Raw genomic sequence first — 18,854 nt, 5'->3', positions numbered from 1 at the left:
GGGCACCACCAAGCAAGAGGCACTATGGAGACCAAGGAGCTCTCCAAACAGGACAGGAACAAAGTTGTGGAGAAGTACAGATCAGTATTGAGTTATAAAAAAATATCCAAAACTTTGAACATCCCACGGAGCGCCATTAAATCCATTATTAAAAAATTGAAAGAATATGGCACTATAACAAACCTGCCAAGAGAGAGCCGCCCACCAAAACTCACGAATCAGACAAGGAGGGCATTATTCAGAGAGGCAACAAAGAGACCAAAGATAACCCTGAAGGAGCTGCTAAGCTCCACAGAGGAGATTGGAGTATCTGTCCATAGGACCACTTGAAGCCGTACACTCCACAGAGCTGGGCTTTACGGAAGAGTGGCCAGAAAAAAAGCCATTGCTTAAGGAAAGAAATAAGCAAACACTTTTGGTGTTCGCCAAAAGGCATGTGGAAGAGGATAACTCTGGTCAGATGAGACGAATATTGAGCTTTTTGGCCATCAAGGAAAACGCTATGTCTGGCACAAATCCAACACCTTACATTACCCCGAGAACGCCATCCCCACACAGCATCATGCTGTGTTGCTGTTTTTCATCGGCAGGGACCGTGAGACTGGACAGAATTGAAGGAATGATGGATGCCGCTAAATACAGGGAAAGTCTTGAGGGATGATACAATCCCCCCCAAAATATATTTTAATTCCAGGTTGTAAGGCAACAAAATAGGAAAAATGCCAAGGGGGTGAATACTTTCGCAAGCCACTGTATATATTACAGCCTCTGTCTCTGTTAATTTGTTTTCTTTTGTTAAGCAAATACCTGTATGTCTTTTCATTCAAACCAAGATGGCGTAGCAGTCGGACGTGTGTTCTGTCTTGTCCCGTGTAAATATCATTTTTTTCCTTTTTTCCGTATATATTTTAACATCACTTTCCATCTACGGACTGAATGTACTCTCCTGAAAGCCGCCTCACCCAATGTGGTACGGATCTGCTATTTTTTATACTTAAGAACCGGGACACCCATCAAAAGCTCCTAGCTAGTTGTCAGTTAGCCATTGCTAGGCCCATCTTCTAGGCCCATCTCCCTGCTAGCCATAGAGGCCCATCAACCACTCCTTGGGCTACAATCCCTGGACCCCCGCCGACCCATCACGACTGGACTACCAATTTAATTCCAGCAGAGGTTTTTTTCAACTCCTCCGTCAAGACGTCCCTTGAATGCCCACCCGCTAGCCCGCTAGCCGTCTAGAACACATCGGATTGTTAACTTAAGAGGCCCATCGGACAAATTCTTTGACCACTCTACCTATTTTGCCAATTGGCCTGGTTTACCACACGGAGCCCTGCTGGTCCTTCCTCTGAACCGGAACTCCCCAACAGAAGCTAGCCAGCTAACTAGCTACTAGCTAGTAGTCAGCTAGACACTGCTTTGGCCATTAGCTACCTTTAGCCTGGACAATTCTCGCCAGTCTGCACAGCACAACTCAAACCAGAGCAAATCTGACTTATTTTCCCCATTTCTCCAGATTCTTACCGCAAGCTGTGAACTTTTTTTTCCCCCTCACCTGGATCATCGTAGCTAGCCGGCTGCTATCCGAGTGGCCACTCCTGGCAAACGTCTCTGTCCCGAAGCAAGAACCAATTAGCCTGGATCTAGCCTTGCTAGGCCCATCTGCTAGCCGCTGCCCGCTAGCTGTATAGAGCACATCGGACTGTTAGCTTAAGAGGCCCATCGGACAAATTATTTGGCCACTATACCTATTTTGCCAATGTCCTGAATTACCGGAGCCCTAATGAATTACACGGAGCCCTAATGATTTGTCTGCCGACGTCACAGCAAGAGCGGGCCACAACAGACTTTCTTCCGTTGCGACGTCCCTCAAAGGCCTTTCTGCTAGCTTGCTAGCCCCGGCTGCCTGAAGCCAGTCACTGGACCCTATGATCTCTTGGCTATGCATGCCTCTCCCTAACGTCAATATGTCTTGTCCATTGCTGTTTTGGTTAGTAATGATTGCCTTATTTCACTGTAGAGCCTCTAGCCGTGCTCAATACACCTTAGTTAACACTATATTTCTAGAGACAATATCTCTTTCATTTTCACTCTATGCACAGGCTTACCCCCACTGTATTCAAATCCTAACCTACCTTTGTCTGTACATTATGCCTTGAATCTATTCTACCGTGCCCAGATATCTGCTCATTTTACTCTCTGTTCAGAACGTACTAAACAGTCAGTTCTTTTAGCCTTTAGCCGTACCCTTATCCTACTCCTCCTCTGTTCCTGTGGTGATGTGGAGGTTAATCCAGGCCCTGCAGTGGCTAGCTCCACTCCCATTCCCAGGCGCTCTCATTTGTTGACTTCTGTAACTGTAAAGCTTTGGTTTCATGCATGTTAACATTAGAATCCTCCTCACTAAGTTTGATATATTCACTGCCCTAGCACACTCTGCCAACCCGGATGTCCTAGGAGGGTCTGAATCCTGGTTTAGGAAGACCACCAAAACCCCTGAAATTTCCATCCCTAACTATAACATTTTCCGACAAGATAGAACATCAAAGGGGGCAGAGTTGCAATCTACTGCAGGGATAGCCTGCAGAGTTCTGTCTTACTATCCAGGTCTGTACCCAAACAATTTGACCTTCTACTTTTAAAAATCCACCTCTCCAGAAACAAGTCACTTAACATTGCCGCTTGCTATGGACCACCTTCTGCCCCCAGCTGTGCCCTGGACACCCTATGCAAATTGATTGCCCCCCAACTATCTTTAGAGCTTGTGCTGTTAGGTGACCTAAACTGGGACAATCTTAACACCCCAGCCATCCTACAATCTAATGAATCCACCAGGTACAACCCCAAATTCATAAACACAGGCACCCTCAGATATCATCCTAACCAACCTGCCCTCCAAATACACATCTGCTGTCTTCAACCAGGACCTCAGTGATCACTGCCCCATTGCCTGCACCCGTAATGGGTCTTCAGCAAGCAGGCCTTTGTAATCAACCTTATTGATGGAATGATATTGACCTCATTCCATCATTAAAGGATGATTGCTAATTCTTTAAAAGTGCTTTCCTCACCAACTTAAATAAGCATGCCCCATTCAAAAAAATGTAGAACTAGGAACAGATATAGCCCTTGATTCACTCCAGACCTGACTGCCCTTGACCAGCACAAAAACATCATGTGGCGTACTGCATTAGCATCGAATAGCCCCCGTGATATGCAACTTTTCATGGAAGTTAGGAACCAATATACACTGGCAGTTAGGAAAGCGAAGGATAGCTTTTTCAAACAGAAATTTGCACCCTGTAGCACAAACTCCAAAAAGTTCTGGGACACTGTAAAGTCCATGGAGAATAAGAGCCCCTCCTCCCAGCTGCCCACTGCACTGAGGCTAGGAAACACTGTCACCAATGATAAATCCGCGATAATTGATCATTTCAATAAGAATGTTTCTGCGGCCGGCCATGCTTTCCACCTGACTACCCCTTACCCTGGTCAACAGCCCTACACCCCTCACTGCAACTTGCCCAAGTTTCCCCCATTTTCCTTTGTGGATTCACCCAAACCCAGATAGCTGATGTTCTGAAAGAGCTGCAAAATCTGGACCCCTACAAATGAGCAGGGCTAGACAATCTGGACCCTCTCTTCCTAGAATTATACACCGAAGTTGTTGCAACTCCTATTACCAGCTTGATCAAACTCTTTCGTATCGTCTGAGATCCCCAAAGATTGGAAAGCTGCTGCGGTCATCCCCCTCTTCAAAGTCGGAGACCCTCTAGACCCAAACTGCTGCAGACCTATATCTATCCTACCCTGTCTTTCAAAGGTATTCGAAAGCAAAGTAAAACAGATCACCGACGATTTTGAATCCCACTGTACCTTCTCCGCTATGAAATCTGGTTCCCGAGCTGGTCATGGATGCACCTCAGCCATGCTCAAGATCCTAAACGACATTATAACCGCCATCGATAAGAGATAATACTGTGCAGTTGGATTCATCGACCTGGCCAAGGCTTTCGACTCTGTCAATCACCACATTCTTATCTGCAGAGTCAACAGCCTTGGTTTCTCAAATGACTGCGTCGCCTGGTTCACCAACTTATTCTCAGATACAGTTCAGTGTGTCAATCGGAGGGCCTGTTGTCCGGACCTCTGGCAGTCTCTATGCGGGTGCCACAGGGTTCAATCCTCGGGCCGATTATTTTCTCTGTATGCATCAATGATGTCGCTCTTGCCACTGGTGATTCTCTGATTCACCTCTACGCAGACGACACCATTCTGTATACTTCTGGCCCTTCTTTGGAAACGGTGTTAACAAACCTTCATATGAGCTTCAATGCCATACAACTCTCCTTCCATGGCCTCCAAATGCTCTTAAATGCAAGCAAAACTAAATGCATGCTCTTCAACTGATCACTGCCCACACCTACCCACCCATCCAGCATCACTACTCTGGATGGTTCTGACTTAGAATATGTGGACAACTACAAATACCTAGGTGTCTGGTTAGACTGTAAACTCTCCTTCCAGACTTACATTAAGCATCTCCAATCCAAAACTAAATCTATAATTGGCTTCCTATTTCATAATAAAGCATCCTTATAATAAAGCATCCTCATGCTGCTAAACATGCCGTTGTAAAACTGACAATTCTACCGGTCCTTAACTTCGGCAATGTCATTTACAAAATAGCCTCCAACACTCTTATCACCAATTTTGCCCCATATACTACTCTCCACCGCGACCTGTATGCTCTCTTTGGCTGGCCCTTGCTTCATATCTGTCGCCAAACCCACTGGCTCCAAGTCATCTATAAGTCTTTGCTGGGTAAAGCCCCGCCTTAGCTCACTGGTCACCATAGCAGCACCCACCCGCAACACGCGCTTCAGCAGGTATATTTCACTGGTCTCCCCCAAAGCCAATTCCTCCTTCGGCCGCCTTTCCTTCCAGTTCTCTGCAGCCAATGACCGGAACGAACTGCAAAAATCACTGAAGCTGGAGACTCATATCTCCCTCATTAGTTTTAAGCACCAGCTGTCAGAGCAGCTCACAGTTTACTGCACCTGTACATAGCCAATCTGTAAATAGCCCATCCAACTACCTCATATTGTTATTTATTATATCTATTTGGCTATTTTTCACCCCAGTACCGCTACTTGCACACTCATCTTCTGCGTATTTTATTTTATTTTTTTATTTATTTTACTTTTATTTAACCAGGTAGGCAAGTTGAGAACAAGTTCTCATTTACAATTGCGACCTGGCCAAGATAAAGCAAAGCAGTTCGACAGATACAACGACACAGAGTTACACATGGAGTAAAACAAACATACAGTCAATAATACAGTATAAACAAGTCTATATACAATGTGAGCAAATGAGGTGAGAAGGGAGGTAAAGGCAAAAAAGGCCATGGTGGCAAAGTAAATACAATATAGCAAGTAAAACATTGGAATGGTAGTTTTGCAATGGAAGAATGTGCAAAGTAGAAATAAAAATAATGGGGTGCAAAGGAGCAAAATAAATAAATAAATTAAATACAGTTGGGAAAGAGGTAGTTGTTTGGGCTAAATTATAGGTGGGCTATGTACAGGAATCTGTGAGCTGCTCTGACAGTTGGTGCTTAAAGCTAGTGAGGGAGATAAGTGTTTCCAGTTTCAGAGATTTTTGAAGTTCGTTCCAGTCATTGGCAGCAGAGAACTGGAAAGAGAGGCGGCCAAAGAAAGAATTGGTTTTGGGGGTGACTAGAGAGATATACCTGCTGGAGCGTGTGCTACAGGTGGGAGATGCTATGGTGACCAGCGAGCTGAGATAAGGGGGGACTTTACCTAGCAGGGTCTTGTAGATGACATGGAGCCAGTGGGTTTGGCCACGAGTATGAAGCGAGGGCCAGCCAACGAGAGCGTACAGGTTGCAATGGTGGGTAGTATATGGGGCTTTGGTGACAAAACGGATTGCACTGTGATAGACTGCATCCAATCACCCCAGTGATTAATTTACCATACTGTAATAATTTTGCCACCATGGCCTATTTATTGCCTCACCCCCTTATCCTACCTCATTTACAAACTGTATATAGACTTTCTCTATTGTATTATTGACTGTATGTTTGTTTATTCCATGTGTAACTCTGTGTTGTTGTTTGTGTCGCACTGCTTTGCTTTATCTTGGCCAGATCGCAGTTGTAAATGAGAACTTGTTCTCTGGTTAAATAAAGGTGAAATAAAAATAAAACATTTAATGAATAAAAATAATTAAAAAATGTACAGAAGACCATTACTAAAGTTATCATTTGAATGGAGCATGCATAGGTCTTTGTTTTGTTGATTCATGTGTTAAAAAAATGCAGTAAGGCAGAGGGTTTGAGTTGGATAGTTGGATAACTTATTTTCTTACTGTATAACAAATTGACTAAAATTACCTCTGCAGTGTTTATAGATGATTTTATCCTCCAAACCTCTAGCCCGTGAGGCCCTGGTGATTATGTGGCATGTTAAAAAAGTGTACTTGCCTGCCTTCACATTAATTCATCTCTTTGTATAATTGATTACCATTGTTAGCCTAATGGAATTTTTAATTAGTATCACTCAACTTTTCACTTCTAATTAATGTGGGGAATGGGCCTATTCCTTTTTAGGGGTTGTATTTAATTTTCATCTTTAATTGTGCAGTTATGAATCGATTTGCAGGGTCTGATTAAAATGTGTCACTCCTGGGGTTTCTGTATTGAATAAGATGGGTGGTGCGTTGCATAAACCAGAATAAGATACATTTACTCATTCTAAATGAATCCATCACAATACAGGCAGCCTCCCCTTCTGTCCATACATTGATTTACTTAGGGTACACTGAACAAATATATAAACGCAACATGCAACAATTTCAAACATTTTACTGAGTTACAGTTCATATAAGGAAATCAGTCAATTGAAATAAGTAAATTGGGCCCTAATCTATGGATTTCAGAATACAGATATGCATCGGTTGGTCACAGATACCTTTAAAAAACGGTAGGATTGGCGTGGATCAGAAAAACTGTCAATATCTGGTTTGACCACCATTTGCCTCATGCAGCGCGTCACCTCTCCTTCGGATAGAGTTGATCAGAATGTTGATTGTGGCCTGTTGAATGTTGTCCCACTCCTCTTCAATGGCTGTGCGAAGTTGCTGGATATTGGAATGAACTGTGACACCCTGTCATACACGTCGATCCAGAGCATCCCAAACGTGCTCAATGGGTGACATGTCTGGTGAGTATGCATGCCATGGAAGAACTGGGACATTTCCAGCTTTCAGGAATTGTGTACAGATCCTTGCAACATGGAGCATGCATTATCATGCTAAAACATGTGGTGATGGGGGCGGATGATCATTACAGTATCTCTGTGCATTCAAATTGCCATCAATAAAATGTAATTGTGTTCGTTGTCCATAGCTTATGCCTGCCCATACCATAACCCCACCGCACCATGGGACACTCTGTTCATAACATTGACAACAGCAAACCACTCGCCCACACAAAGCCATAAAAGTGATCTGCGGTTGTGAGGCCAGTTGGACGTACTCACATATTCTCTAAAACGACGTTGAAGGCGGCTTATGGTATTCTCTGGCAATAGCCCATGCCATTTGTACGCTCCCTCAAAACTTCAAACATCCGTGGTATTGTGGCCTGTTGAATGTTGTTCCACTTCCATGGAGTTGGACTCTGTTCCTCTTTATCGGTGAGGTAAAAACAATGAATTTTTTTGAGACTTAATGGGGCCACACTTGCGAACATAAGCAAGCATTTAAAGTTAAATGGGTTCTCACGCACAAAATGATTATCAGCCAATGAAAAGCATTGATTTACTTGCATGTGACCAGCACTTGTTCATGGATGGAAGTGTCCTTAACAAGTCAAATCAAATCCAATTGTATTCGTCACATGCGCCGAATGCAACAGGTGTAGATCTTACGTGAAATGTTTACTTAAAAGCCCTCAACGAACAATGCCGTTTTAAAGAAAATAGAGTTTAGAAAAATATTTACAAAATAAACAAACTACTTTTATGTCACAATAAAAGAACAATGAGGCTATATACAGGGGGTACTGGTACCGAGTCAATGTGTGCGGGTAAAGGTTAGTCGAGGTGATTTGAAAATGTAGGTAGGGGTAAAGTGAATATGCATAGATAATAAACAGCGATTAGCAGCAGTATAAAAACAAAGGGGGTGGCCATCTGATTAATTGTCCAGCAGCGGTATGGCTTGGGGGTAGAAGTTGTTACGGATCCTTTTGGACCTAGACTTGGCGCTACGGTACCACTTGCCGTGCGGTAGCAGAGAGAACAGTCTATGACTTTGTGACTGGATTCTTTGACAATGTTTTGGGTCTTCCTTTGACACCACCTATTATATAGGTCCTGGATGGCAGGAAACTTGACCCCACTGATGTACTGGGCTGTACGCACTACCTTCTGTAGCGCCGAGCAGTTGCCAAACCAGGTGGTTATGCAACCATATTGTCAATGGGGCAGCTGTAGCACTTTTTGAGGATCTGAGGAACCATGTCAAATCTTTTCAGTCTCCCGAGGGGGAAAAGGCATTGTCGTGCCTTCTTCATAACTTTCTTGGTGTGTTTAGACCATGATAGGTTGTTGGTGAGGTGGACCCCAAGGAACTTCAAACTCTCTACCCGCTCCACTACATCCCAATCGATTTGAATGGGGGCCTGTTCGGCCATCCTTTTCCTTTTAGTCCACGATCATCTCCTTTGTCTCTGACCCTTCCTATAGGCTTTTTCATCGTTGTCGGTGATCAGGCCTACCACCGTTGTGTCGTCAGCCAACTTAATGATGGTGTTGGAGTCGTGCTTGGCCACGCAGTCATGGGTGAACAGAGAGTACAGGAGGGGACTAAGGACACACCCATGAGTGACCAGTGTGGCAGATGTGTTGTTTCCCACCCTTACCACCTGGGGAAGGCCCGTCAGAAAGTCCAGGATCCAGTTGCAGAGGAAGGTGTTTAGTCCCAGGGTCCTTATCTTAGTGATGAGCTTCGTGGGTCCTATGGTAACCTATGGCGTTGAACACTGAGCTGTAGTCAATGAACAACATTCTCACATAGGTGTTCCTTTTGTCCAGGTGGGAAAGGGCGGAGTGGAGGGCAATTGAGATTGGGTCATCTGTGGATCTGTTGGGGTGGTATGTGAATTGGAGTGGGTCTAGGGTTTCCGGGATGATGGTGTTAATGTGAGCCATGACCAGCCTTTCAAAGCACTTTATGACTACCAACGTGAGTGCTACGGGGCGGTAGTCATTCAGGCAGATTACCTTCCCTTTCTTGGGGCACAGGAACTATGGGTCCTGCTTGAAATATGAAGGTACTACAGACTTGGTCAGGGAGAGGTGCTTGACTTGGTCTAGAATAGGTGCTGGTACCGTTCATATTTAGGTGCAACAACTCTACAATAATTTTTAGCGAATATTTTATAAGTGGTTCTCAAGCAGTAGTACATTTGAGGTGCCAGTACTCAGTTCTGGTGAGCCCTTGCCCGAGTCAAGCACATTATACTGGCTTGTAAAGTGACGTATAATTATTATTGGAATCCAGCCAGAGTTAAAAAATTCAACAGTTTGACTTTTTATTCACTTGCAACCTGCATTCATAATGACTGCCAGGGTCAAGAACAGTATGAGGATACAATCTAACCCATTTAAACGGGAACAACCATTTCAGTAACAAGTGCAAAAAATCGAACTAAAATATTGGATTAGTTTAGAAAAATGAATGTTATGAATCTTTGTGTAGCATAAGATTAATCAATAAATCACTCAATGTACATGCAACAACACAGGTATTAAAAACTATTCCCCCAAAATCTATCTGCAGTAGAGCATACTGGGGGAAAATGCAATTTGTTATCATAACTGGGGGTTATGGTGCAGGTAGAACCCTTTTGGGTTCCATGTTAAACTTTTTCCAAAGAGGGTTCTACCTGAAACCCCAAAACAGTTATCCTAAGGGGACACCAGAAGATAATTTACCTAACAGGGTTCTACCATGGTGACAGTTACAATACTTTTACAGTAGCTGAATATTAGACACAACACAATCCAATCTGTGAGTCTGATGTCCTGTACAGGAGGAAAAATGCTTCCATGTCAACAGGTGTACCGCTTGTAGCCAAAGAAAAGCGTTCTTATAGTGTTAGATTGTGTCCCAAATGGCACCCAATTCTCTTCATGTATTTAATAATAGGGTGCAATTTGGAACACAATCATGGTGTAACGGTTTTCCTCCTATTCTGAGGAGGAGTAGGAAGGATCGTAAGTGTTCGTCATTTTAATCAATAGCACTGAACACTAAAAATACAAAGTAGCAAAAAGAACAACCGAAACAATTCCGTCTGGTAAACTACATACAAAGACAGAAAACAACTACCCACAAATCATAGTGGGAAAACAGGCTGCCTAAGTATGGTTCTCAATCAGAGACAACGATTGCCAGCTGCCTCTGATTGGGAACCATACCAGGCCAAACACATAGAAATAGAAAACCTAGAAAACACAACATATAATGCCCACCCCAACTCACTCCCTGACCAAACTAAAACAGAGACCTAAAAAGGAACTAAGGTCAGGACGTGACACATAGCAATTGTAGAAAGAGGAACAGCACTGTGAATTGGAGAAAGAACTGGGTCAAGCCAGTACAGATTTTGCAAAGGTGTTTAAAAACAATTTACCTGAAGAAAACACAAACATGCTAAGACAGTTCAGTGAGAGGATTGTTACACTCAAGGTTGAAGTAACGTTAGATGAAGCTAACTCAACACGAAATGTGTATTTCACATGATTTAACAATTTAAGGCAGCAGGGAATTTTTAAGGTCTATTTTATTATTATCATAATTTATTTAAAAAATACATATATTTAAAACATACAATATACTCGCAGTGAAGCCGCTCAACAACTACATCATGTTAGTAATCTAACAGACTGTTGATGATTAACTACAGGAGAGTGAGACCAAATCATGGACGCTGGACAGAGTGGATTTCAGTTGTAACAAAAAGGCAGTTTATTGAGTCAAAATATATCTTGTCCTGCAGTTTAACGTGCACAGACCTGATTCATACAGCTCAGAAGGAGTTTGCTGAAAAAGGGACCTAGACAAAGGTTGTAGCAGATTATATACATGGAATAATGTAGGTGGAGTCTTGTCGTGGTGGTCTTCTGACTGGTCCCGAAGAGTTGGAGGCGGGCCAGCTCCAGCCAGAGCAGGAGCCCCAATGGTGCACAGCAGAGTCCTCTGCTCTTGGCACCCGACCAGTAGAGGGGAGTGGAGTGTGTGTGTGTGTGTCCAGGAGTCGCGAGATAAGGGGAACTGAAACTGGCAGTTTATGGCTGGGGGTAGGGTGCTTCCTGTTTGGACAGGGGTGTGTGCAATGACTTGAGTCAGGCGGCTTAATATATGTGCTTGATATATGAGCTATGTATATGAATATGTGTATATATGACAAGACTCACATCAAGAGTGAAACACACAAGCTACCAGGGACACAACCCTGCTCAAGGGCACGTCGACAGATCTCCCACAAGGTCAACAACAGGGACCCGAACCAGCAATTCTTCAGCCACCGGCCCAAGCTCCCAACCGCCAGGCCACCAACCCTCCAAGATCCCCCCCACACATCCCCAGGAGCTGCCTCTCAACCATTTGATTCCACATCCCAATCCTCAGCTTCCCTCCAGTCTCTGCTGGTCACCGTCTTCGGATTTCTACGCACCATATATCTTTCAACTATGCTGTGACATTTAACACACCATTTTAATCTATCTAATCAAATAGAATCCACAGAGTAATGAAGAGAAATTATTTTATTAAGAGTATTAGTTTATTAGTAATTGACTGACCCAGTCTCTCCAGATCTCCGAACAGTACAGTCATGGCCAAAGGTTTTGAGAATATTAACTTTCACAAAGTCTGCTGCCTCAGTTTGTATGACGGAAATTTGCATATACTCCAGAATGTTATGAAGACTGATCAGATGAATTGCAATTAATTGCAAAGTACCTCTTTGCCATGTAACTGAACTGCATCCCCAAAAAACATGTCCACTGCATTTCAGCCCTGCCACAAAAGGACCAGCTGACATCATGTCAGTGCTTCTCTCGTTAACACAGGTGTGAGCATTGACGAGGACAAGGCTGAAGATCACTCTGTCATGCAGATTGAGTTCGAATAACAGACTGGAAGCTTCAAAAGTAGGGTGGTGCTTGAAATCATTGTTCTTCCTCTGTCAAACATGGTTGGTTACCTGCAAGGAAACACGTGCTGTCATCATTTTTTTGCACAAAAACGGCTTCACAGGCAAGGATATTGCTGCCAGTAAGATTGCACCTAAAAAAAAACATTTATCGAATCATCAAGAACTTCAAGGAGAGCAGTTCAATTGTTGTGAAGAAGGCTTCAGGGCGGCCAAGAAAGTCCAGCAAGCGCCAGGACCGTCTCCTAAAGTTGATTCAGTTGCGGGATTGGGGCACCACCAGAACAGAGCTTGCTCAGGAATGGCAGCAGGCAGGTGTGAGTGCATCTGCACGCACAGTGAGGCGAATACTTTTGGAGGATGGCCTGGTGTCAAGAAGGGCAGCAAAGAAGCCACTTCTCTCCAGGAAAAACATCAGGGACAGACTGATATTCTGCAAAAGTTACAGGGATTGGACTGCTGAGGACTGGGGTAAAGTCATTTGCCCAGATGAATCCCCTTTCCGATTGGTTGGGGCATCCGGGAAAAAAGCTTGTCTGGTGAAAACAAGGTGAAAGCTACAATCAGTTATGTGCCATGCCAACAGTAAAGCATCCTGAGACCATTCATATGTGGGTTTGCTTCTCAGCCAAGGGAGTGGGCTCACTCACAATTTTTCCTAACAACACAGCCATGAATAAAGAATGGTACCAACACATCCTCTGAGAGCAACTTCTCCCAACCATCCAGGAACAGTTTGGTGACAAACAATGCCTTTTCCAGCATGATGGAGCACCTTGCCATAAGGCAAAGGTGATAACTAAGTGGCCCGGGGAACAAAACATCAATATTTTGGGTTCATGGGCAGGAAACTCCCCAGACCAATTGAGAAATGTTGGTCAATCCTTAAGAGGTTGGTGGACAAACAAAAACCCACAAATTCTGACAAACTCCAAGCATTGATTTTGCGAGAATGGGCTGCCATCAGTCAAGATGTGGCCAGAAGTTAATTGACAGCATTTTACGACGGATTGCAGAGGTCTTGAAAAAGAAGGGTCAACACTGAAAATACTTCATGTAATTGTCAATAAAAGCCTGCTTGTAATTATATTTCAGTGTTCCATAGTAACATCTGACAAAAATATCTAAAGACAGTGAAGCATAATTTTAGATCAATGTTATGCAATTTCACCCATTCCTCAACCTGAGACAAGAAACAGGCTACCTGAGGACAATACCAAAATAAATGGCCTATTGATTCTGTATCCTCACAACAAAATCTGCAGAGCTAAGATGATTGTATGCCCCAAATGTTCAACATTTTGTTGGTGGAAAGAATTCCATATAATAATTTTAGCTGAAAAGCACGAAGGCTTGAATCTTGCTTAGTTTTATATATGAACTCATACACCCTGTACCACGGAATCGGTACATCAAAAAATCTGTATGGCACAGCTGTCAACTTCCTGGTCCTCAAATGAAACTCGTATAATTTCTTTTTTTTTTATTCGTCCTCCAGTTTTGATCCTTTATATTGGGCCTCCACCTGCTACCACCTGCCTCCTCCATGTTTGGGGTAATGCGGTTATTAATTGGTTGTAATCTTGGAATGAGCAGACTGCTCAAAGGCTGCTCAGCAAGGAAGAAGCCACTGCTCCAAAACCACCATAAAATGCCAGACTATGGTTTGTAACAGCACATGGGGACAAAGAAATTGAGAAATGGAGAAATATCCTCTTGTCTGATGAAACAAAAATAGAACTGCTTGGCCATAATGTCCATCGTTATGTTTGGAGGAAAAAGAGTGAGGCTTGCAAGCTGAAGGACACCAATCCAACTGTGAAGCACAGGGGTGGCAGCATCATGTTGTGGGGTTGCTTTGCTGCAGTAGGGACTGGTGCACTTCACAAAATAGATGGCTCATGAGGATGGAAAAGTATGTGAATATATTGAAGCAACATCTCAAGACAATCAGGAAGTTAAAGCTTGGTCGCAAATGGGTCTTCCAAATGGACAATGACCCCAAGAATACTTCCAAAGTTATGGCAAGATGGCTGAAGGACATCAAAGCCAAGGTATTAGAGTGGCCATCACAAAGCCCTGACTTCAATCCTATAGAACATTTGTGGGCAGACCTAAAAAAGTGTGTGCGAGCATGGAGGCCTACAAACCCGACTCAGTTACACCCGCTCTGTCAGGAGGAATGGGACCAAATGCTTGTGGAAGGCTACCTGAAACTTTTGACAGAAGTTAAATAATTCAAAGACAATGCTACCAAATACTAATTGAGTGTATGTAAACTTCTGACACTCTGGGAATGTGATGAAATATATAAAAGCTGAAATAAATAATTATCTCTACTATTATTCTGACAAAGTCAGAATAAAATCAAATAAAGTGGTGATCCTAACTGACATAAGACAGGGAATTCTTTACTAGGATTAAATGTCAGGAATTTTTAAAAACTGAGTTTAAATGTATTTGGCTAAGGTGTATGTAAACTTCTGACTTCAACTGTACATGGACACCTTTGTTTTTAAGCCATGGATTTCTAATCCTCTAATGTTCTTATTTGATCTGATTTTAATAGCTAGCATTTCGATGGCCATGACGAATAGATATGACGACAGCAGACACCCTTGTTTAACTACTCTTGACATTTCAAAACTCTCTGAGATGTAGCCGCTATGTACTATTTTACACCTGGGGTTGCTATACATTACCATTAACCATTTTATAAAAGAATCACCGAAATAAAAAAAAACAGTTATTTATAAATACAATCGAGACTTACTTTATCAAAGACCTTTTCAGAATCCGCTATAAATATCAGGCCTGGCTTCTTAGTTGTTTTAAGATGTTATTTTACTTCTAGTAGTTGTCGTATATTATCTCCAATTCATCATCCATGCAAAAAAAAACCTGTCTGATCAGTATGAACAATACCTGGTAAAACCTTTTTAATTCTGAGTGCTATGCATTTCGCTTGTATTTTTGCATCACAACATTGAAGTGTAAGAGGCCTCCAGTTTCTAAGATAGACTGGATCTTTATATTTGCCATCTGGGTCTTGTTTTAATAATAGTGAAATCAGACATTCCCGTTGAGTACCTGACAGACTACAATTTCTATAGGAGTAGTTAAAATAAGCTAATAATGGAGCTTGAGTATATAAAAAAAGGCCATATACATCTCCACCGGTATGCCATCAAGCCCTGGGTTTTTTTCAGACTGAAAGGATTTAATAGCCTCAAAAAGTTATTCCTCTGTAATTTTTAAGGTGTTTTAGCAAAGTACATAATAAACTCTTCTCAATTAATATTTGGCCAATCTCTTCCATGCCCACAGACCTTTTGGCATAGCAGGAAATTCAAGTCACTGGCAACCAATGGATTATGAGTTCAAATCCCAAATGAAGTGTTGTGTGCTCACAATGAACAATCTTAGAAGAATGTTACTTTTGACCAAAAGTTTCAAGTTCACTCAACAAGTTGTTAAATATAAATTTGCGAGCTTCACTTACTAACTAGGTTGAAGTAACTTTAGATTAAGTTTCCTGCAACAATAGGGTGATCAAATTAACCTCTGTATTGTTGGGTGTGTCATCATATAGGTAATATGCACATTCAAAATCCCAAACTTTTTCTACCAGATCTGGGCCAAACAGGTACACTACTTTGTATAGCATGAGTGTACAAAACATGAAGAACACTTGCTCTTTCCATGACATAGACTGACCAGATGAATCCAGGTGAAAGTTATGATCCCTTATTGATATCACTTGTTAAATCCACTTCAATCAGAGTAGATGAAGGGGATGAGACAGATTAAATAAGTATTTTTAAGCCTGGAGACAATTGAGACATGGATTGTGAATGTGTGCCATTCAGAGGGTGAATGGGCAAGACAATATGTACATGTAAGTGCCTTTGAAAGGGGTATGGTAGAGCCAGGCACAAGGGTTTGTGTCAAGAACTGCAATGCTGCTGGGTTTTTCATGCTCAACAGTTTCCCGTGTGCATCAAGAATGGGTCGCCACCCAAAGGACATCCAGCCAACTTGACACAACTGTGGGAAGCATTGGAGTCAACATGAGCCAGCTTGCATCCCTGTGGAATGCTTTCGACACCTTGTAGAGTCCATGCCCCTACGAAGTGAGGCTGGGGGCGGAACTCAATCGTATTTCTTAATGTTTTGTGCACTCAATGTATATTGAATGTGGGGGGTTTTCTTTGTATTTTATAAGTGCAGTCAGTAAGTGCAGTGATTCCCATCGACTCACTTCATAAACTGCTTTAAAACATGAAATTGTTCTCCCTCAGTGGTCTCAATGAATCATTAGCAGTATGTTAGGACTGAACCTGTCCTTTTTCTCTTGTCTTGTAGCTGCACACTGACCTGGATAAGGGCGAGAGCGCAGTGAAGTACACTCTCATGGGAGAAGGGGCCGGCTCCATTTTCACCATTGATGCAACGACCGGGGACATCCATGCCTTAAGAAGCCTTGACAGGGAGGTGAAGCCTTACTATACCCTTCGCGCCCAGGCTGTCGATATCGATACAAACAGGCCCCTGGAGCCTGAATCACAGTTTGTGATCAAAGTCCAGGACATCAACGACAATGAGCCGAAGTTTCTGGAAGGTCCGTGCACAGCTAGTGTCCCTGAGATGTCACCTGTAGGTAAGAAGAAATATCAGATAATAATGTGGCCTATTCCCTTTATAGTGCACTTCTTTTAACCAGAGACTTACGGGCTCTGGTCAAAAGTAGTACACTATGAAGAGAATAGGGTGCCATTTGCCACACAAACAAAATATCACAAAATACGTAATTTACTGTATCTGCTATAACTCTGTAGGGTATGTGGGATGGAAGCATCCCACCTGACCAACATCCAGTGAAATTGCAGAGCACCAAATTCAAAAACAGAAATAGTGATTATAAAAATTATTAAAATATACAAGTGTTATACATATGTTTAAAGATTAACTTCTTGTGAATCCAAACACGGTGTCAGATTTCAAAAAGGCTTTACGGCGAAAGCATACCATGTGATTATTTGAGAACATCACCCAGCAGACAAATCGTTACAAACAGTAACCAGCCAAGTAGACAGTTACACAAGTCAGAAGTAGAGATACAATTAATCAGTAACCTTTGATGATCTTCATATGGTTGCACTCAGAAGACATTCATTTATTTAAAAAGTGTTAGTTTTGTTCGATAAAGTCTCTCTTTCTATCCAAAAACCTTTGTTCGCACGTTTTCTTCAGTAATCCACAGGCTCAAACACAGTCACAACAGGCAGATAAAAAAAATCTAAATTGTATCCGTAAAGTTCATAGAAACATGCTAAACGATGTTTATATTCAATCCTCAGGTTGTTTTTAGCCTAAATAATTGATCATATTTAAAATGGACAATAACATTAAGGTCAACAGGAAAGGCGTGCTCTCGGGATTGCGCATGAAAAAGCTCTATGACACTGTAGGGTCCAGTCATTCAGACTGGTCTTACTCCCTCATTTTTCAATTTCTAAAGACTGTTGACATCTAGTGGAAGGCATAGGAACTGCAATTTGAGTCCTAAGTCAATAGATACTGTAATGGCATTAAATAGAAAACTACAAAAATAAAACAATCTTACTTCCTGGATGGATTTGTCTCAGGTTTTCGCCTGCCAAATCAGTTATGTTAAACTCAAAGAAAGTATTTTAACAGTTTTGGAAACCTTAGAATGTTCTCTATCCAATTATATGCATATCCTAGCTTCTGGAGCTGAGTAGCAGGCAGTTCACTTTGGGCATGCTTTTCATCCGGAGGTGAAAATAGTGCCCCCTACCCTAGAGAAGATAACTTGTCATAGCAAAATAGATGCATTTCTTAGAATGAACAACACTGTATTGTACTGAGGTTTATATCGAGACATAGTAAAAAAAATACCATAAGAAAGGGAGTTTTATAATCACAGGTAAACAGGAGGGAGATAGAGAACATATGTTGATGTTTCTGTGAGCAAGCCAGTTTTGCACAATGTGCCTGAGTACATTGCAGATCGAGGCTTGCATTTATGATCTCTCCCCAGGGAAGGGAGATCAAGATAATTCAATTTGAGATTGACTCCTCTTGATCTGAATTGCTATGAAGCCCTGGCGAAGAGAACAGCAAATCAGATCTCTACAGTGCTCTGATAGAGATTGTTGAATGGAGCCGGGTACAGTCAATCTACAGGTAATTGCCAAAATAAAGGAAACACTGGCATAAAGTGTCTTAAATAGGCATTGGGGCACCACGAGCCACCATAACAGCTTAAATTTTGGGATAGATTCTACAAGTCTCTGGAAATCTATTGGAGGGGTGTGAGTGATACCATTCTTCCACGAGAAATTACATCAATTGGTGTTTTGTTGATGGTGGTGTAAAACACTGTCTCAGGTGCCACTCCAGAATCTCCCATAAGTGTTCAATTGGGTTGAGATCTGGTGACTGACTGACTGTGACACACACACACACACGAACACACACACATTTTAAACCCCTTATGCTCCTTTGTGATCCCCCTTTTCAATGTCACTGAGATCTCTTCTTCTAGCCATGGTAGCCCCAGAAAATTATCAACTGGGCA

General features: G+C 42.4%; 1 protein-coding gene across 1 annotated transcript in view; it reads left to right on the top strand.

Annotated features, from left to right (window-relative positions):
• Window positions 1-18,854, top strand: part of LOC110535564 (cadherin-12-like) — a 208,705-nt gene that overhangs the window by 101,375 nt on the left and 88,476 nt on the right. Inside the window, exon 3 of the mRNA XM_021620630.2 lies at window positions 16,616-16,910. Within this exon, the coding sequence (XP_021476305.2) occupies window positions 16,616-16,910 (295 nt within the window). The remainder of the gene's footprint in view (window positions 1-16,615; window positions 16,911-18,854) is intronic.

This window comes from Oncorhynchus mykiss, chromosome 11 (genome assembly GCF_013265735.2).
Source record: "Oncorhynchus mykiss isolate Arlee chromosome 11, USDA_OmykA_1.1, whole genome shotgun sequence".
Classification (NCBI taxonomy): Eukaryota; Metazoa; Chordata; class Actinopteri; order Salmoniformes; family Salmonidae; genus Oncorhynchus; species Oncorhynchus mykiss.
The sequence above is the reverse complement of the archived record's forward strand: the minus strand, read 5'-3'. Positions and strand labels throughout refer to the sequence as shown.